The 21,808-nt window shown below is 40.8% G+C and overlaps 1 protein-coding gene across 3 annotated transcripts in view; it reads right to left on the minus strand.

Moving 5' to 3' along the window:
- GLDC (glycine decarboxylase) overlaps positions 1 to 21,808 on the minus strand; it is an 89,722-nt gene that overhangs the window by 49,747 nt on the left and 18,167 nt on the right. The window contains exons 2-3 of one of the 3 annotated variants that reach the window (XM_067553076.1): positions 6,781 to 6,922; positions 1,022 to 1,186 (exon numbers count right to left, since the gene is read on the minus strand). In XM_067553076.1, coding sequence (XP_067409177.1) covers positions 1,022 to 1,113 — 92 coding nt within the window. In that variant the 5' untranslated portion in view covers positions 1,114 to 1,186; positions 6,781 to 6,922. Of the gene's footprint in view, positions 1 to 1,021; positions 1,187 to 6,780; positions 7,031 to 21,808 lie in introns of all 3 variants that reach the window. The other 2 variants (XM_067553077.1, XM_067553075.1) reach the window with 2 other exon arrangements.

The raw sequence follows: 21,808 nt of genomic DNA on the forward strand, positions 1-21,808 counted from the left end.
AGGCCGTGGGCGACAGACCCATCCTGGCTTACAGACAGCCGCCCAACCTGAAGCAAATACTCACCAGCAACCACACACCCTACAAAAAATCCTACCCAGGAACCTCTCCCTGCAACAAACCCCGTTATCAGCTCTGCCCACACATCGTCTCTAATGACATCATCACTGGTCCTAACCACATCAATCACACCATAAGGGGCTCATTCACCTGCATATCCACTAATGTTATATATGCCATCATGTGCCAGCAATGCCCCTCTGCCATGTACATTGGCCAAACTGGACTATCACTACGCACAAGGATAAATGGACACAAATCAGAAATAAAAAATAACATCCATAAACCAGTGGGAGAACACTTTAATTCTCCAGGGCATTCTGTCTCTGACCTGAAAGTTGCTGTACTTCTCCAAAAAAACTCCAAAAACAGACTTCAAAAAGAAACGGCTGAATTAGAAATGATCTGCAAACCTGACACATTCAAACTGGGTTTAAACAGAGACTTGGAGTGGCTATCTCACTACCGAAGGTAAATTACTTTGCTCACCCATTCTCACCTCCTACTCAATGGTCGTCATTAGGTCTTAAGTACCGGACTCCACCTCCTCCATTGTTCTCAATGCACCTGGATATCTATAAGATGCCTCTGTGTTACCTATTTTCTGTATTACTGCATCTGAAGAAGAGAGCTGAAGTCTCTCGAAAGCTTATGCCTACAAATATTAAATTTGTTAGTCTTTAAAGTGCCACAGAACTCTCGTTGTTTTTACAATGGAACAGTTGCCTCTAGTATTATAATTCATATATTAAAACTATATTCTGAGTTCTAAGAAATTAAGATGCAGTGTATAGAGTTAATTTTATGTTTGTGAGAAATGCTTCTAGTACTCCAGAAGACTGATTCACTGTGGTACATGATCTCATTTTAGTTCACTGAGCCATTCAGTCCCACATAAGGAAATAAGGCAAAACACTTCACAATTCCTCTTGATTTTAAATTAGCCATCGATTTGAGTGTTACCTGTGACATAGTTGCATAGCCTCTGCTGCAGCAGTCCCCTCATCCAGTAAAGATGCATTAGCCACATCCATTCCTGTGATGTCACACACCATGGTCTGGTAATTTAATAGACTCTCCAGTCTGCCCTGGGAAACCTCAGGTTGGTAAGGGGTATACTGGGTAACCCTGTAAGAGGAACACATTTCATATATCAGGTCCTTAGCATTTCATTGCAAGAATTTAAACAGAACTATCTTTCCCCACTATTTTACATGAATATAAACAGGGAAATTTGTTCAAAAGCACACCTCATTTTAGTAGTTTTATTCTCTTACTATCCTCCTGGAAGCTGAATATTTCTCCAGCCAACATTAAATTTGGTTCTTTATTTGGCAAAATAGATCTTTTTTCTCCTGTATTTTGAATGGAATTGAAGTTAAAAGTTGCTATTTTTTGAGATAATGAAATACATTAAAATATTTTATATGTAATTGCAGAGACAAAGGGAGCTAATACTTCTAGCTGGGTTAACAGAACTTAACTTAATTCTCAGAAACTAAGGGGTAGAGGAAGTCTGTCAGATCATAAAATATTTAGGTCTCACACAAATTCAAATCTTGGTGTTTTGCTTTTAAATTTGTATTAGACCTAAATATTTTGACCATCTGTTTAGAAATCTGATATTTGCAGCCAATGCATTATTGAAACTATTAAGACACACAAAAATCCAAACCTAAGATAGTTATGTCTGACTACATAATTTTATGAAGTACAGAAGTGTGCAAACAAACTGTTAGTGCTTTCTTCTGAGGATAGAGGGCTCAATTCTGAAAGATGGTGAACACTCTCAGTCCCAAAAGGAGTTGAAGGCATTCAGACTTCCCAGGATCAAGCCACAGATTGTCTCTTCCCAAATGTGGCATATGCTCCATATATTAAAATAAGAGTTGCTAGTGGGCAGCAGTAAAACTGACAAACATCAAGTCAATTTCATTCTGCTGCAGCTTGGAGAAGCTATGAGTAACAGAGAAATACTCAGATATGAAGCCTAAGGAGAAACAGGGTAGCAGAAACACCACCATGGTAGAAGTCAGGAGGCCTGCAGAAGTGTAAATTAGCAAAGAACCCTAAGAACAGCCAGGAGACTGTGGGACAGGAAAGGAAGAACAGATGGATAAAATGCTCTTTCCTTCCAGCAGTGGGAAGACTCAGATTACTCAGACTCCTTTGTAGGAGTCCAGATATTCATATGAAAGTTGGAGCTCCTGAGTAAGGATAATATTAAGAAACCAAATTTCCCTCCATTTTCCCAACAACTGGAGAAAGTGGTAGTCTGCTTCTCACCTGTGCGTTGACTCTCACCCTTGTGTACAATTTTCAAAAGCACTTTTGTGACTTAGGAGCCTAAGTCCCATGTTCAAGAAATACTTAAGCACTTAAGGGCTAGAGCCACAAAGGGGACTTAAGACAGCACTGCATTGCCTAATGTTTAGGTGCCTTCCTCACAGTTAAATGCACAGCCCTGAGTTAGGTGCCCAAGCTCCCTAAACATGAATGTTGAGAGACAGGAGCCTAAGAATATTAGGGTTCACTGAAGCCAGCACACTGGGTAAAGAGCTGCTTAAACTAGCAGTAATAAATGCCAAGGAGATGAGTGTGATCTAAGCCCTGCCCCTCAAAGGAACTTGGGCACCTAACTCTGGGCTGCTGGGAGACACCTGGCTCTGCTCAGTACTCACAGCTATGAACCTTTTAGGTATATAAGCTCTTTCTCACAAGCAACAAAAACAAACACAACAAAAGGGTGAGGTGCCATTTGTAACCTTTAGCCAAGTGGTTAGGGCACTCACTTTAGATGCAAGAGACCAGGGTTCAATTTCCCCTCCCAAAAATAGGTCCAATCTATTGGAGGCATCAGGTTAGGCTTTATCTTTTTATATAGATCTGGTAAACTATTACAGGAGGTTTTGGGGGCAGAGGGGTTAGTGACGTATCTGCAATCACAGATCTATATAAAAAGATAAAGCCTAACCTGATGCCTCCAGGTCAGTCAATGTCTAACTTTACTGTACCTTTTGTACCAGGTATGTATATGTGTGAGACAGAACATACCCGTGTTCACACCCAATGCACTATTGTAGTAATTTCTGTATAAGGCATGTCTTGTAAGGTATCATTTGTAAACTCATAATTTGCTGGTCAGTATTATCCTGATAAAATGTGTGGTAACTCTGTGTAAAGTTGATTTCCCTGTATGACGACGTTAACACATGTTCCAAACCACACAGCCTTGCCCAAGCAGAAGTCCAACAGGTCTGTCCTAGACAAATGAATGTGTGCTTGCCTAAATTTGCATTTAAGCAGTAATCAATCATCAAGCAGGGAGGGAAACAAAAAAAGCTCAAACAAATGAGAAAGTCAGGCAACATCCTTCCACACAAACGCTGTGTCCTAGTGCCTAGCTGGTAACACTTTTCCAAGAGGAGGACTGTAACTGTAAAAAGAAAAGGCAAACACTCCAAGTGACCCCTTTCTGCCCACTATATTCACTGTACCTGAAGAGATAAAGAAAGCAGTTGTTGGATGCTAAGGGAGGGGTCCTAACCTAAAAAATTTGGTTAGCAAGACTGCTAAAAGCATATGGGGAGAAATCTGCTTTGAATCTAATGTAGTTTAAGTTTGGCATCAGTAAGCATCTAATCTTTATTTTCTTGTAACCATTTCTGACTTCTATGCCTCACTATCTGTACTCAATCTCTTTGTAATTAATAACTTGTTTTACCTAATCTAGTGTGTTTAAATTAGTCTCTGAATAACTGTTTCAGATAAATTGGAATATTATTCCCTTAAAGGTATAATGGATTTTAAAAATATGAAAGCAAGAGTGTAACCCAAGTGTGGCTGGCAAGCTGCAGTCACTCTCGCTCTCGCACACATTTGCATGCTAGAAGGCTGTGTGTGAGTGGCCCAGGTAGCCACTCAGCAAGGCACTGTAAGGCACCCAAGGTTGCAGGGCCACAGTGACACAGCTGCCTCCTGGTCTGGGCTGTACCCTGGTATGTCACAACATTGTACAGGATTTAAAAGTTTTTCCACACTATTACTAACAAGATTAAAGCCTAATTCTCTTCACTTTGACAGTTAAAGATAAGGACCCTTTATTTTTAGTTAGCCAAACTGTTAGAACACATGGCCACATAAGTGTCTGCCATTTAGGTGGATATTCTACCAATAAAACCCTTTTTGCTGATTATGTGAAGAAGCTAGTTTTACTTGCTTTGAAAACATCCTACTTCTATTCAGTTTTAGTTCCTTTTTGTTATAGGATTAGTTGATATGACAAAAGTTGCTGCTATAATTAAGGTAGAAGTGCTGTTTTCAATCCAAATCATACTTTTCCAGTTGTTCATGACTTTGTTTAACTAATTCTTTATAGGATTCTTTCCCCCGGCCATGATTACCCTGAGTTCTAAGATAATATTAAGCTTTGTATACAGTCATTTCAGCCGTATCTGAAAAATGAAACATGGATTCACCAAGGGAAAGTCATGCCTGATCAACCTGATTGCTTTCTATGAAGAGGTGACTGACTTTGTGGACGTGGGGAAAGCAGTGGACATGATATACCTTGACTTTAGCAAAGCTTTTGATATGGTCTCTCACAATATTCTTATCAGTAAGTTAAAGAAGTATGGGTTGGATGAATGGACTATAAAATGGATAGAGAACTAGCTAGAGCATAGGGCTCAACGAGTAGTGATCAATGGCTCCATGTCTAGCTGGCAGCCGGTCACAAGTGGAGTGCCCCAGGGGTCGGTCCTGGGGCCGGTTTTGTTCAACATCTTCTTTAATGATCTGGAGGATGGGGTAGATTTCACTCTCAGCAAGTTTACAGATGACACTAACCTGAGGGGAGTGGCAGATACCCTGGAAGGTAGGGATAGGATACAGAGTGACCTAAACAAACTGGAGGATTGGGCCAAAAGAAATCTGATGAGGACAAGTGCAGAGTCCTGCACTTAGGACAGAAGAATCCCATGCACAGCTACAGACTGGGGACCAATGAGCTAGGCAGCAGTTCTGCAGAAAAGGACCGTGGACAAGAAGCTGGATATGAGTCAGCAGTGTGCCCTGGTTGTCAAGAAGGCTAATAGCATATTGGGCTGCATTAGTAGGAGCATTGCCAGCAGATCGCGGGAAGTGATTATTCCCCTCTATTTGGCATTGGTGAGGCCGCATTTGGAGTATTGGGTCCAGTTTTGGGCCCCCCACTACAACAAGGATGTTGTAGAGAGTCCAGCCGAGGGTAACAAAAATTATTAGGGGGCTGGAGCACAAGACTTATGAGGAGAGGCTGAGGGAACTAGGCTTGTTTAGTCTGCCGAAGAGAAGAATGTGGGGGGATTAGATAGCAGCCTTTAACTACCTGAAAGGGGGTTCCAGGGAGGATGGAGCTAAGCTGTTCTCAGTGGTGGCAGATGACAGAACAAGGAGCAACGGTCTCAAGTTACGGGCGGAGGTCTAGGTTGAACATTAGGAAAAAGCTTTTCACTAGGAGGGTGGTGAAGCACTGGAATGGGTTATCTAAGGAGGTGGTGGAATCTCCATCTTTAGAGGTTTTTAAGCTGCGGTTTGACAAAACCCTCGGTGGGATTATTTAGTCCTGTTTTGAGCAGGGGGTTGGAATAGATGAGCTCCTGAGGTCCCTTCCAACTCTATGATATCTGACTTATATGAGAAAATGTTTTTATTTTTTTCACTCATCTCTGTGTTTGATTAGAAGTTATGTGCAAGTATAACTCAGACAGTGGAAGCTGGAAACTCTGAGGTTGGTTGATGTCAGACCATGAAATTGGATGACTAGTTAATTTTAAGCCAAAAAACTCATGTATGCATAGTAAAATTGTGCCATCTATCTCCCTGGCTATTCCAAATCCATAATGGTTCAGAATGCCGGGGCACTATGAAGAAATTGGCTCTGTAATAAACTGAACTCATTGAGGCAGCTGGTATCTAGCTCACTCTGTCAGTTTCATATCAGGGAATTTAAGCAATTGGCAATTCTGTTTTCCTTTTTACTAGAAGAAATCCCACTCAAACAACTAGTGTTAATGCAAAATAAAGGTTGAAAATTCAACTAGAGTTAAGCCTGCAAGCTCTGCCTGTAAGCTGATTTTTAGTTGCTTGACTATAGTTACTCCATTTTTGCAGCTGCTTTGTTTATAAGGCAAGGCCGTTCCACTCTGTGCACAGATCATGAAAGTTCTTAGGAATGCAGAAGGAGATAAGCCTCGGCTGGATTCAGCAAGCTATGCAACCTTGATAGATAATTTGTAGTTAGCTGCAAAACATCTGTAAAAGTATTTTATAAATAATGTATGCCAAATAATATAGACCAATAGTTATAGAGAAAATAGGTTTGTGCTCTTGTAAGGGGGATATGTACGGTTTTGTCATGAATGTTTAAGTAGCAATAAGGTATAAAACTTTGTTCGGGGTCTTTTTCCACTGTCCACTTGTGGGCTTGGGAATTGACCTTCTGCAGAATAGACTCTTTTGGAGACTGTCCAGCCTGAAATCCTGTGTGGGTCTCTTATCGGTGCAGGGTAACGAACCACACTTGGAATCTTTTTCCAACATGCCTTAATGGTAAACCCTTAAAATATGGTTCCTTGAAAATCAAAATTTGTCAAATACAATAAGTTGCAATGGGGGATAAACACAACTGACTGGAATTTTATATAGCCTTAAATAAAGTAAGTTACATCACAGTATGTAACCTTCAGAATTGGTTTGCTCTTGAAGTCTCAACGAGCGCCACAAAACAAGTCAAGCTGAGATGAGGGGTATGGAATCAATTCATGAGTTTTAATACTTTGTTTGAAGTTGTAAAATCCAGGATGAGATGGTCCAGAGGTCACACTGCAAAAACAATATGCACGAAGAGAAAATTAAGATTCTTCCCTGAACAAAGATGGAGGCATGCAGCACTGCTGAGGACTCTGTTTTAGTTACCACTGAAAACCGCATCTGCAGTCAAAAAAGTTAATCATCTCTGTATGTACAAAAAAAGACAACACAACAGAAAAAGATACAGCAATTGTACAACTTTTCCCTTCTGAATTAAAATCCTGGGAAAAATCTATATTGCTACACTACGTTTCCCTTTTTCAGGAACTCAAAAGGAGTTAAACAGATTCACAATTTAAAAACCTTTTCAGATAATTTATCAAAACTTAATTCTGATGCAAACCTAGTGTAAAGCAACCATCAGGAAAATTTGAGGTTGGGGGGAAGGGGAGGAGGAGGGTTTTTTTTAGCAGCTTGGTTTTCTGTTTTCATAGTAGCCTGAACCGAGGGGAGGGGAGAATTCTAGACACCACTGTTTGCCCCTCACAGTAAGCTAGAGTTTCATGGCCAGGAAAAACAGTATGCAAAAAAACCCTGTTATGCTGAAAAAGTAACCACTCTCTTACTTCCATAGGATACTTCCATGTATTAGAGTGGTGATAAATTGGAAGAGACACTTTACAGTTAAAGGTTCAGAATATGCAGCTCTAAACAGATGTCAAGCAAGCTGAAGGTGCTTTCCAATGTCCCAACACAACAGAAGCACATAGTTTCAAGAAAATAGTCAAATGTTTCTCCATTTAGAATGTTGTCTGATAATAGTTTTCAAATCAGACTCTTGCGCCATTGTACACAAAACCTGTGTTGAACTTTCTCAGTAAGAAATGTCTCATCTTATGACTCCCCAATTCTGCTCCCTGCTGATATGGTTTACAATAAAGTCTTTAATGCATATGACGGACAAGGCTGCAGAACTGTACATAATCACTCATACAGCTTAATGATATCCATGTTATGACTTTGAATTACAAAAATATTTACAGCAAAACATTTTTAAATCAATTCTGCTAAGGAGAAAAAGTTTCTAAACACCACAAAAGTCAAGGAAGTATGGACCTCCATGTTAGCACAGTTATCATTCATGAAATTCAACAGTTCTGTACATAGCATAACTAATTATTCTATGCTAACACACAAAGGAGCTTACTTTTAATAGAAAATTCATTTTGAAAGTTAGTTCACCCTTGAAGATGGCTACAGACACTGCCAAATTCCTGAACTTTAACACTCTGACTTAAAACCAGCCACTTTATTTGAACTAATGATTTGATTTGTCCAGGGAATCAGATTTGTCTGAATTTTCCTGAAATTTGTTTTGTATAAGCAGGTAAATATCTGAAGTTTTATATACATCAATTCTGTCGCAGCAGATAAAATTGGGTTCTTACTAAAGGAACTCTGGCTTAGTAGTATATCAGCATTATAACAATTACAATAAATCAGGTGAAGAGGAATGATTAGCACAATGGCAAAGAAACACAAGCAGCCTCTTATGCAAATAAATTGGAGGAAAACATGGCCTTCACTCACTTTTTTTCTGATTAAAGGAAGTTTCTACAAGTTAACATTCCCAAACTAATTTAGGCAATCAGGCTGCGATTTAAAGAAAACACTCAGAGAGGCAAGCAGACTTTTGACTTGAACAAGCCAGTAAGATCTAGAGCTGTCTGGACGCATGACCTATGAAAGTTCAGTCCTTCCTCTTAAGACTTTTTTGTATTTTTTCTTTAAGTTTAAACTAGAAGTAGTATGTATAATAAGCCAGGTTAAGATTCTGTCATGGGTATTTTTAGTAAAAGGCAGGAACAGGTCCAATAAATACAAATTAACAGAAGCAGCAACCTGTCCCTGACTTTTATTAAAAATACCCAAGGGAGCAGTGGGGAGGAACAGAGCTGCCTGAGCTTACAGCTGGTCAGTGGCAGGCCCAGCAGGCCCCTTAGGTCCCAGAAAGTCCCATAATCCATGACCAAATCATAGAATCATAGAATATTAGAGTTGGAAGGGACCTCAGGAGGTCATCTAGTCCAACCCCCTGCTCAAAGCAGGACTAACCTCGGCTATATCATCCCAACCAGGGCTTTGTCAAGCCTCAGCTTAAAAACCTCTAAGGATGGAGATTCCACCACCTCCCTAGGTAACCTATTCCAGTGCTTCACCACCCTCCTAGTAAAAAACTTTTTCCTAATGTCCAACCTAGACCTCCGCCCTGCAACTTGAGACCGTTGCTCCTTGTTCTGTCATCTGCCACCACCGAGAACAGCCTAGCCCCATCCTCACTGGAACCCCCTTTCAGGTAGTTAAAGGCCGCTATCAAATCCCCCCTCACTCTTCTCTTCTGCAGACTAAACAAGCCCAGTTCTCTCAGCCTCTCCTCATAAGTCCTGTGCTCCAGCCCCCTAATCATTTTTGTTGCCCTCCGCTGGACTCTCTCCAACTTGTCCACGTCCTTTTTGTAGTGGTGGGCTTAAAACTGGACACAATATTCTAAATGCGGCCTCACCAATGCCGAATAGAGGGGAATAATCACTTCCCGTGACCTGCTGGCAATGCCCCTCCTAATGCAGCCCAATATGCCATTAGCCTTCTTGACAACCAGGGCACACTGCTGACTCATATCCAGCTTTTTATCCACCGTTACCCCCAGGTCCCTTTCTGCAGAGCTCCTGCCCAGTTCGCCGGTCCCCAGTCTATAGCTGTGCATGGGATTCTTCCTTCCTAAGTGGAGGACTCTGCACTTATCTTTGTTGAACCTCATTAGATTTCTTTTGGCCCAATCCTCCAGTTTGTTTAGGTCACTCTGTATCCTATCCCTACCTTCCAGGGTATCTACCACTCCCCCCAGCTTAGTGTCATCTGCAAACTTGCTGAGGGTGCAATCTACCCCATCCTCCAGATTATTAATAAAGATGTTGAACAAAACCGGCCCCAGGACCGACCCCTGGGGAACTTCGCTTGTGACCAGCTGCCAGCTAGACATGGAGCCATTGATCACTACTCGTTGAGCCCTATGCTCTAGCCAGTTCTCTATCCATTTTATAGTCCATTCATCCAACCCATACTTCTTTAACTTGCCGATAAGAATACCGTGAGAGCCCGTATCAAAAGCTTTGCTAAAGTCAAGGTATATCACGTCCACCGCCTTCCCTACATCCACAGAGCCAGTCACCTCATCATAGAAAGCAATCAGGTTGGTCAGGCATGACTTTCCCTTGGTGAATCCGTGTTGATTGTTCCTGATCACCTTCCTCTCTTTCAAGTGCCTTAAAATGGATTCCTTAAGGACCTGCTCCATGATTTTTCCAGGGATTGAGGTGAGGCTGACCGGTCTGTAGTTCCCTGGATCCTCTTTCCTCCCTTTTTTGAAGATGGGCACTATATTTGCTTTTTTCCAGTCCTCAGGGACCTCCCCCTGTTGCCACGAGCTTTCAAAGATGATAGCCAATTAAATCTTTAATACTGAATACTGAATTTTTTTTCTTTGCTTGTCTATGCTTGTTTTTCTGTCATCGGACTTCTTGTTCATCTGTATGAATATACACTCTGAGATATTATTGAAAGTTCGGAAGATGCAATCTAAGGGTATGTCTACATGGCAAAGAAAAACCCGCAGTTCACCTGTGCCAGCCAACTTGGGCTTGTGGTGCTTGGGCTGCTTCATTGCTGTGTAGATTTCTGGGCTCTGGGACCTTCCCATCCTGCAGATTTTTCTTTGCTGTGCAGACATACCCTATGCGTGCCTAGCAAGGCACAAGATTAAGAGAACTGTGTAACAACAGAAATTGTCCCTGAAGCAGGGCAGGCAGACACTGTCTAGGAAACCCATGTTTTCAATCAAAGGTTGGGCTACTGACCAAAATAATTGGCTTATGGTATGTCTATATGGACAGCGGCACTCTCAGCGCTACTAGAACAATTCTGCAGGATCGATTGAGTGGCATTGGAGATCCGCTCAATCAATCCGGAAGTCAATGCTGTTAATCCACTCCCACAAAACAATAACGCTACGTTAGTGGGATGGCATTTCCTGTTGGCACAGCATAGTGGGGATGCCGTGGTAGATAGAAGTTAGGACGACGAGAGATATGCAAGCTACTCTGCGTAGCTTGGTATCTCCCATCGACTGCCACCAAATTTCACCAGCAGTGTAGACCAAGCCTTAGAAAGCAGTGGAAAACAGAATATTTCAAAGTCACATATATTTTATTTTTGTTAATGAAAACAATGAATAGTCCTCATGTTACAATTCTGAAAATAGCTTTTATTGCTTCCAAAGCCAACTCTTTTGGTTCTACTTTGCCTCAAACTAGATCTCTGCTTGGAAGTATTGATGAAATGGCAGATCCTATAAAGATACAGAAAACTCTATTCTCTAAAGATACAGAACTATTGTATTTCTGAAAATTTCAAAAAGAATTTATGTATATACGTGAGTTTATTACAAGGTCTAAGAACATATCTAGAGTTTTCATTTAGTGCTACTGTACTTTGTTTTTCTAACCATTTAGAAACTGCAGTTAAACTGAGTTACCCAGCATCTGTACAATTCCTGAAAGGATTATATGACTTCGGTTCTCTTAGGCCTGGTCTACACTGCCAGCAGCCGTCGATGGGAGATGTGCAAGCTACAAAGTGTAGCTTGCGTATCTCCAGTCAACTTACTAACTTTCACTTACTGCAGCGTCTCCACTGTGCTGTGCCGACGGGAAGTATGGGTTGGATGAATAGACTATAAGGTGGATGGAAAGCTGGCTAGATCATCAGGCTCATCATGTAGTGATCAATGGCTTGATGTCTAGTTGGTAGCCAGTAACAAGTGGAGTGCCCCAGGGGTCAGTGCTGGGGCTGGTTTTGTTCAACATCTTCATTAATGATTTGGAGGATGGGGTGGATTGCACTCTCAGCAAATTTGCAGATGACACTAAGCTGGGGGGAGAGGTAGATATGCTGGAGAACAGGGCTAGGATACAGAGGGACCTAGATAAATTAGAGGATTGGGCCAAAAGAAATCTGATGAGGTTCAACAAGGACAAGTGCAGAGTCCTGCATTCAGGACAGAAGAATCTCACGTACTGCTACAAACTGGGGACCGATAAGCTAGGCAGCAGTTCAGCAGAAAAGGACGTAGGTATAACAATGGACAAGAAGCGGGATATGAGTCAACAGTGTGTCCTTATTGCCAAGAAGGCTAGTGGCATATTGGGCTGCATTAGTAGGAACATTGCCAGCAAATTGAGGGAAGTGATTATTCCCCTCTATTTGGCACTGATGAGGCCTCATTTGGAGTATTGTGTCCAGTTTTGCACCCCCCAAAAGGATGTGGGCAAATTGGAAAAAGTCCAGCGGAGGGCAACAAAAATGATTAGGGGACTGGAGAACATGATTTATGTGGAGAGGCTGAAGGAACTAAGCTTGTTTAGCCTGCAGAAGAGTAGAATGAGGGGGGGATTTGATAATAACCTTTAATAACCAGAAGGGGGGATTCCAGGGAGGATGGAACTAGGTTGTTCTCAGTAGTAGTAGATGGTAGAACTAGGAGCAATGGTCTCAAGTTGCAGTGGGGGAGGTCTAGGAACTTTTTCACTAGAAGGGTGGCGAAGCACTGGAATGGGTTACCGAGGGAGGTGGTGGAATCTCATCCTTAGAGGTTTTTAAGGTGCAGCTTGACAAAGCCCTGGCTGGGAAGATTTATTTGGGGTTTTTCCTGCTTTGAGCAGGGGGTTGGATTAGATGATGTCCTGAGGCCCCTTACGACCCTAATTTTCTATGATTCTGTGAAATGCCCTCCGGTCAACGCAGCCTTACGCTTTTCGCAGGGGTGAATTTATCACGTTGACCAGAAAGCCCTTCCAGGATCAATTTGAGTTGGTCCACAAGAGTATGCTTTCTGTAGTCTTGTTTTTCCTAGCCGGTATCACTGAACATTATGTCCCAAGAATTACTATTTGTAGTCAAGGTTCAGTAATGATCACTTCTTTGCCTGCTCGTTTATATTAACTTCTCAAGGGACCTTGAAATTGGAGAATCCAATATCATGTGCCACCAGGGCTAGAAATATACACTCTATACCTCTACAGTGTATGGATTCCCAGGTTTCCAGGGATACAGAACATTCATTTTGAAAACTAACAGGTAACAAAGACATTTGATCTTAAAAATGAGGACATTAAAGTTTCCAGAACCCCACCACCAGCTGGGTGTGTTCATGAGACACAAGATGTGAGATACTATGCTTTATAATATTAGGAAGCCAATACTCCCAGTATTTGCTTTTAATTATCTGGCTTTTTTTATTTTGAGTAACAGGTGGTTCACTATTAAATCAAGATTGTAGCAATAAGGGTTATATGATATAGACAGCAATATTTGCCTACATAAATTAAGGCATAAAGGTATCATGAAGAATGTTTGTCTGTCAAACACACATGCAGAATATTATGCAAGTATTACAGACACAACTGTGTTGAACTTTTGAGTGTTTGGCTTTGCAACTTTAAAGTTCAGAAATGCTAAATTTAAGTTAATCTGTGCAACCTTCTAATTTTTTCTTTTCAGTGCTTGGAAAATTTCACTGGTCCTGAAATATTTTTATAGGTCCATCTGAAGTTCTCTCAAGGATCCTGAACTTTAGCCTCATGAGCACCATATAAACTAAACAACAAGAATTTGTACTGCATATCCATAACCTAGCGTTACCATGCACAGTGGCCATCCACATACAGAATACTAAAATAAGATAGCTTTCTTCCCCTCACCTCCCCAAAAACACAAATTATTTTAAACAAATTACTAAAGTATACTCAGTATAGTATTACATTTAATTGTGAAACGGCATACTGGGTAAAGTTTTCAAAAATGGGACTAAAGCCCTTTGAAAGCTTTAGCCTTTTGCTTGTGTTTTTCCTGAAGAGTATGCACACTCACTGCCTTCAACCGCATACACACTTTTTTTTAAAAAATGAGCCCCTTTCTTACAATGTGCAATTTTGTAGCAGAAAAGCACAAAAGCCAAACTACTCAATCTCTTACAGACTATGAATATTAACATGAAAGATGCACAAGATTATATCTAGATGGAGTTTACTTATGAAGCCAAATATTCTTTGGTGATTCATTCACATTCATGTCACATCACAGGAATTAATTAGCTCTGTTTCTAGGGAAACAGCTCAATGCAATGATAATGTGAAGACTATCAGGAATCATGTGCACATAAATGTGTAGTCTTTACACAGTGCAGCTCTGCTGTGCAGTTTACACCATACTACAGGGTTTTGAAGTATTAGTTAATAATTAGCCAATGCTTGATAAATAGCCAATATTTTGCAGTGGCCCCACAAGCAAAAGTCATGTCTGGATTTCAAAGAGCTGAAATGCTATAAATCAGTTATTATATACTAAGACTAAATGGGTTTTAAAAAATGGCAAGCCGTTTCTTTCTGTGTCCAGACCACAAGAGCTTGTCACGATACCATAAAACAGAACTTCCTCTCAATGGTAAAATGAAACCCCATCACCCCATAAAATCTTTCTTATCAAATATGTTAAGAATGAAAATGTCAACGTTTGCAAGTAGCCTGTAACTATATACAATGCTCTGTAACTGGAGACAAAATCTAGTGAAAAAATGGAACAAGTTGTTCCCTTATAGAGTTGCCTGGTAGAAACTCCATAGTTTAGAATGGATTATTGTTTACAGCCTTAAGACTCACATTGCTTAGTAACTTTGACCACGTCCTTTGCAAACAAAAGCACACACACAAAAAACCCATCAAAAACACCAAGCCTCCTTTTCAGCTGAATTCTCATCTTGTCTTGGCCAAAAATTTGATTTTTTTTTTAATAAGTTTGATTTTGAAGCAGGTTGACCAAGCTGATTTTTTTTTTTTTTTTAAAAGAGTGCAGAAAATGTAACATCTTTTAGACTCTTAAACAAGCACTTTTCTGGAAGCTGGAACTCAAACAGCTGCTAGTTATGTGTTCAAACTTCAGGCATTTATAACAACAACTAGTTGTGACACTGGCTGGATTAGGGGGACCATTTATGATATTATTTAACATCAATATGTCAAAATCATAATAATTCATATGAGATGTACCATGTCAGACACCATTAGAAAGGCTATAGTTTGCTAAGTAAGAGAATAGTGTTTATGTTCATGTGTTATGGGTGTATTAGAAGTTATGGATATGTTTGATATATCTGTGATACGACCCGTGCCCAGGGTAGCCAACTGATAATGCCAAGGTCAGGGCAGGCTGCAAAAGGAGAGCAGATTCTCCTCACGCTGGTGGGTGACACTAAAGCCCGGCTTCCCAACCAGCCACGAACTGCTTCTGATTACCCCACGCTGAATATCACGAAGCCAGTCCACAAATGCCCACAGCCCCCTTTACTGCATTTCAGCTCCAGGCTCCCAAATCAGCACCAGGTCCAGCAAAGAGACCAGTTACTCAAACTCTCTGCTCTTTGCTAAAAAGGTTCCCTCTGACCCCAAAGGGTCAGCCACAGCACCAGTTCAATATAAGTTTGGATCTTACCTAAAATACCACGCTGTAAGCCAATCCTTTAGTATCTAAATTAAAGGTTTATTGTAAAAAGAAAGAAATAAACCATGAGAGAAATGTTAAAGGGTTAAAGTAAATCACAGATATACAAATGATTAAAAGTCCATATACTTCAGGTTTCTGGAAGAAATGTGGATTTGCAGGCTTGTATAGTTTCCTCTGGTTCACATCCAGTACCTGGATGGGTCTAAGTCCTTCAGTTCAGTTGCAAGATGAATTGGTCCAGAGATAGGTCTATGTCTGCAGACTGGACAGGAACAAAGACAAAGATGGATCCTGTGGTTTGATCTTATAAACCCCCTCCCCCGGCCATGCAGCCTGTGGGCAGTCACAAGACCCAAAATGGAGTCCATAGTCACATGGGCCAATCCTGGTGACTCCTCCGGTGTGCCTGGGGTCCATAGTCACATGGGACAGTCCTGACGCTTCATCAGATAGGCTGCCTGCAATGGAGTCCAGAGTCACGTCAGCAGGTTCTGGTGACTTAGTGGTGAGGCTGGCCTCTCCCTCAGGGCCCCTTGCACCTGGGAATGCCTTAATGGGCCATAAGTAGGCCATTGTTCTGCAGCCTTCCTATCTGGGGTGTTGCCCAGGCAGCACAATTTGAAATACAGATATCTCCAATACATCTATAACTTCCATTTCACATATCACACATGAACATAAGTATTATTATCTTACTTAGCACATTACAACCTTCCTAACAGTACCTGACATGGCATATCCCACATGGATTATTATGATTCTGCCATACTGATGTCACCCAATATACTAAATGCCCCCCCACTCAAGCCAGCCCACATGACAATATCTCTATTTCAACTTATGCTGTGTTTCTGGGCGACAGCCCAGACAGAATGGCTGCAGCACTAGCCAGCTTAATGGCCCATTAAGGAAATTCACAGGTACAATGGGCCCAAGGCTAGAAGCTAGGGATGTACCTGATGAGTCACCAGGACTTACTCATGTGACCCTGGACTCCATCTTATTCCCGTAAATTTCCACAAGCAGCATGGCAAAGGCCAAGGGACATAAAAGACAGCTGCAGCATTTTGTCTTTAGTCTTCACCTATCACTGGATCAACTCATCTACAACTAAGCTGTAAATCAAAGGACTGAGAATCATCCAGGTACTGGATGTACACCAGAGGGACTATACAAGCCTGCAAACTCCACAATTCTACTAGGAACCTGATATATGTGGACTTTCAAATAATTGTATGCATCTGATTGCTTTAATCATTTAATATTTCTCTTATAGTTCGTTTCTTTCCTTTTATAATAAACCTTTAGTTTTAGTTACTAAGGGATTGGCTGGCAGAATGGTATTTTGAGTAAGATCCAAACTTATATTAATCTGGTAATGTGGCTGACCATTTGGGGTCAGTAGAACTTTTTTGGTAAAGAGCATAAAGTTTTAAATAACTTACCTCTTTACTGGACCAAGCGGCTGATTGGGAGCCAGAGACTGAAATGCAATAAAGGGAGCTGTGTATATTTCTGTTTTAGCTTCTTGATAACCAGTGTGGAGAAGCAGAAGCATTGTTTGTGGCTGGTTGGGAAGTCTGACATCAGTGTCGCTCACCAGTGCTGGGAGAATCTGGCTCTCCTTTTGCAACCTGCCCTGACCTTGGCATTGTCAGGTGGCAACCCTAGGCACAGCTAGCCACGGATGGGTCACACAAGTGTATAGCCTTAGTCTGACAAAATGTTATATAAATAATTAATCATCTGTTCATTCTTTCATTGTCAACAAAGTTGTTGCTCATCATTGTCTGGATGAGTCAGCTCATTTTAAGACTCCTAGGAAAATAAGCATCTATGTAGAAGCATCTAACTTCCCTGGAAGACTGTTCTCCAGCAAGTTTTCTAAAAATTGACAATATTCCCATTCCCAGTTGAAAATGCATTCACTACTAAATGAAAATCCCTAATCTTTCCCTCTCACTTCTTCTTTTTGCCACACCCAACTGTCTTAACAGAAAACTATGTGTGGTCATGTCTCAAACTGAGATGTACACGTCAAGTGAACAAATCTCTCTATGCTAACCACTTTCCAAGGCCAGGGTATATTTCAATACAGAACATCACCCTGAAGCATGCGTATTTTCTGTATTAGGATACCCAGGCGTTGGGAAATTTCAGTGTCAGGGGTGCATAACTGAGAAGAAAAGCCTAGTATTTCCCATGAGCCTGTAAAGTACAGGGCTGCAATATTTCAACATCTAGCATTTAAAATTCAACACTTGCTAGGGAAGTTTGACTTAAAACCAAACATTTTGTATAGACTTGGCTCTTTTTTGCTCTCTACAGCACTAAACATCATACTGGGACTCAAAGGCTTGGGCTTTTGTGTGCTGAGCTGTGCTTTTTTAAAAAAAGGGTATTCCAAGAATGTTTTCCTTAACTGTTTAACCAACACCACATTAGTAAAACAAAATTTTTAAAATTTACTTTTATCCCAGGGGTGACTTGATTACAGTTTATAAGTATCTACATGGGGAACAATATGTAATAATGGGCTCTTCAATCTATATTAGAAAGGTATAACACAATCGAATGGCTGGAAGCTGAAGACAGACAAATTCAGACTGGAAACAAGGCATACGTTTTTGACAATAAGGAAAATTTACCAAGGGTCTTGGTGGATTCTCCATCATTGACTTTTAAATCAAGATTGGATGTTTTGGTAAGAGAGATATGATGTAGAATTATTCTGGCAAAGTTCTATGGCCTCTGCTGTACAGGAAGTCAGACAATGATCACAGTGGTCCCTTCTGGCCTCGGAATCTATAATCCATGAATCCACTTGCTTTTTTGCATTTTCCTAGAAAGTTTCTATCCACTTTTAATATTTCCATACTATTTCAGGGCTGAACTACTTAGATTATAAATGTTGCAGGACAATGTCTGGGACAAGACAAATGCAGCCTTGTGTTAGATGTAGTGTAGACACACAAAAGAGAGTGTGACTTTTGGGAGTGAGAGATACCTGATATTTAAGTAAAGAGATCCCACCCGGGCACAGACTTCTTAGTAGTGCGGAACAGTGGTTAAGCAAGACTAAAACATTAAGTTCATTCTCAGCCAGCTGTTACCAGCCAGTCTTTCAGCATCCTGGAAAAGGGGTCTGCTGAAAGGCTGGCTGGCCACAGCTAGCTGAAAATGAATTTAAGATTTTCACATTATTTAATCACTATGCTACATAAATTAAGCTTTGAAATTAGTTAATGCTTTTTACAGTGATCAGTTTAGCTGTGTTTATATTCTCCTTAACGTTTTTTAATCCCAAGAACTGTCTTCACTGCCTTTTAAAACTTCACTTTTATTTAAACCAAAGTTGATTTGGAAGTGATGACTTAAACTGAGATCTTAGTCTCTCCTCCTCTCTGTGTGGAGGTGACTTGGGGATAAAGGGATTTCTGATGTGCATATGGAAGGTTTCAGAAAATCAGATGATCTTCAGTCTCTGTGCAGAGTGGATGGAGATAGGGAGGCAACGGTTGGCTTTGGCACACTAATGCTCTAACTTTTCCCACATTTTAATTCTGAATTTTAAATATTCTATCTACATTTCTGGTTGAACTATTTGTTTTGACCACGCTGTCTTCATCAGGAAATGAAAAAGGGCCATGACTATCATAGTGAAGCACATGGTATAAACATAATCCGAGAACTAACTAAAGGAAATTTATCCTTTTTAGATTCTTGAAAAATGAGAACAGTCAAAGTTCTAGCTTTAATGACAATACTTTCAGGTCTTCCAGATAGGAGTACTGCTGTTGCCGGAATTCAGAATAAATTGAATGAGACACTCCATACACCCAAAAATTTATAGCAACAATGGGTAAACTTCATTTACCCATCTACTTCAGTGACTAGTAAAGTGAGGCTTTTATTCAGAGAAGTTCAGGAATTCTGATTATGTATTCAAGACGTCTAAGCTCCCTTGTTTGAGAAACTGAGGTAGAGAAGACTCACGGGAAAAGGGTTCGATTTCCACAGCTTTCTACTTCCTTACAATCAGTACATAACCATCACTGCTTCTCATGATATTCAGATATATCCGCCTGCAACTGCAGATGTCAGTGAGGAAAAAAATAGGGTTTTTTTTTTGGTTTTTTGATAATCTAAAAGAACAAGTTTAAATTTTGGGCAGAAGATAGAAAGTTTTAGTCTGGAGTCATTTTTCTCAAAGTAAATAAAGTTATGAGTGTTTCAATTCACATCAGAATATGAGTTTTTTGCCTGATTTCTGGGTGTTTAGTAATGTGAATGGGGTTATAGGCTCGCCAATTGATCTGATCAGAAGATAAGGAGGTTCTCGTCCCAGAATCAGGCTCCAGGAGAGTTTTATAGGGACCCCCGTGGTGCACGACAGGAATGCTCACACTGATAGCCGAATCTGCATAATTTTATAAGCTTTTATTAAGAAAGCATAAACTGACAAAGAAATGACTGATTAAAAGAAAATGAATAATCAAATGGATAATGGATAGGATTACAGCCTTATTCTAAAGACATGTGATATATATATTTATACGGTATGCTTTGGATTAATATACTCACACCCTTCCCTGATGACCTGGTTGAGAGAGATGTCTGGTTCCTCAACTCTTGAGTAGAACGGTGGAGAGCTAGGCAATGCTCACGAACTAAGAGCTATCAGGCTAAGACTATCACTACAAATAATACTAAGTATAAACGAAGAACAAAAGATCTTAACAATATAACTAAAAGAAGTTTCAAGAAGGAGTAACTGACAATTGCCCAAAAGAACATGGTTTTCCCCTTCTTATATCCTGAACAATATGGGTCCTCCTAAATCCAAACTTGGATTCTTCACCCCTAAATTATTAGGGTACACTTATTCTATATACTGGCAGATTCATGCATATTAATGACATATCCATATCTTTTCCAGATGGTTCCAGACGGTTCACTTATCTCACCTTTGTTATTTCTGGCCCTTTTGTGGGTTTTGTGGTATATCTGTGAAGTTTACTCAGGGCATAAACTGAGACAGCCCCCCCATCTTGATGCCTCCTGACTTATCTAGGGTAAAGGTTATAACCATGTATGTTTTATCCTTTAACTCATTATTACTTAACTGGGCCAAAGGCCCTGAACATATGTATGCCAACTGCCTTAGCTTTCATACACCATGTGACCTGTAAGGTACTTTGCATTACAGCTATAATACTTTAATATGAATCTATCACTTTTATAATAAAACAATCCTTAAATCCATAAGAAAAGGTATATGCAAGCTGATGGACAGGATCCCTTGGGAGGCTAATATGAGGGGAAAGGAATCCAAGAGAGCTGGCTGTATTTTAAAGAAACCTTATTGAGGGCACAGGAACAAACCATCCCGTGTGCAGAGAGAATAGCAAATATGGTAGGCGTCCAGCTTGGCTTAACAAAGAAGTCTATGGTGAGCTTAAACACAAAAAAGAAGCTTACAAGAAGTGGAAGCTTGGTCAGATGACTAGGGAGGATCATAAAAATACTGCTCGAATGTGCAGGAATGAAATCAGGAAGGCCAAAGCACAACTGGAGTTGCAGCTAGCAAGGGATGTGAAGGGGAATAAGAAGGGTTTCTACAGGTATGTTACCAACAAGAGGAAGATTAGGGAAAGTGTGGGCCCCCTACAGAATGGGGGAGGCAACCTAGTGACAGAGGATGTGGAGAAAGCTGAGCTACTCAATGCCTTTTTTGCCTTTGTCTTCACAGACAATGTCAGCTCCAAGACTACTGCACTGGGCAGCACAGAATGGGAAGGAGGTGAACATCCCGCAGTACTAAAGTAAGAGGTCCAAGACTATTTAGAAAAAGATTGGACATACACAAGTCCATGGGGCCGGATGCAATGCACCCAAGGGTGGTGAGGGAGTTGGCTGATGTGATTTCAGAACCATTGGCTATTATCTCTGAAAGCTTGTGGCAATGGGGGGAGGTCCCTGATGACTGGAAAAAAGCAAATATAGTGCCCATCTTCAAAAAAGGGAGGAAAGAGAATCCACGGAACTACAGACCAGTCAGCCTCACCTCAATCCCTGGAAAAATCATGGAGCAGGTCCTCAAGGAATCCATTTTAAGGCACTTGGATGAGAGGAAGGTAATCAGGAACAGTCAACACGGATTCACCAAGGGAAAGTCATGCCTGACCAACCTGATTGCTTTCTATGATGAGGTGACTGGCTCTGTGGACGTGGGAAAAGCGGTGGATGTGATATACCTTGACTTTAGCAAAGCTTTTGATACTGTCTCTCACAGTATTCTTATCAGCGAGTTGAAGTATGGGTTGAATGAATGGACAATAAAAT

The sequence above is a fragment of the Emydura macquarii genome, unplaced genomic scaffold (genome assembly GCF_026122565.2).
Source record: "Emydura macquarii macquarii isolate MOO-44397 ecotype Brisbane River unplaced genomic scaffold, CSIRO-AGI_Emac_v2 contig_1451, whole genome shotgun sequence".
NCBI lineage: Eukaryota > Metazoa > Chordata > Testudines > Chelidae > Emydura > Emydura macquarii.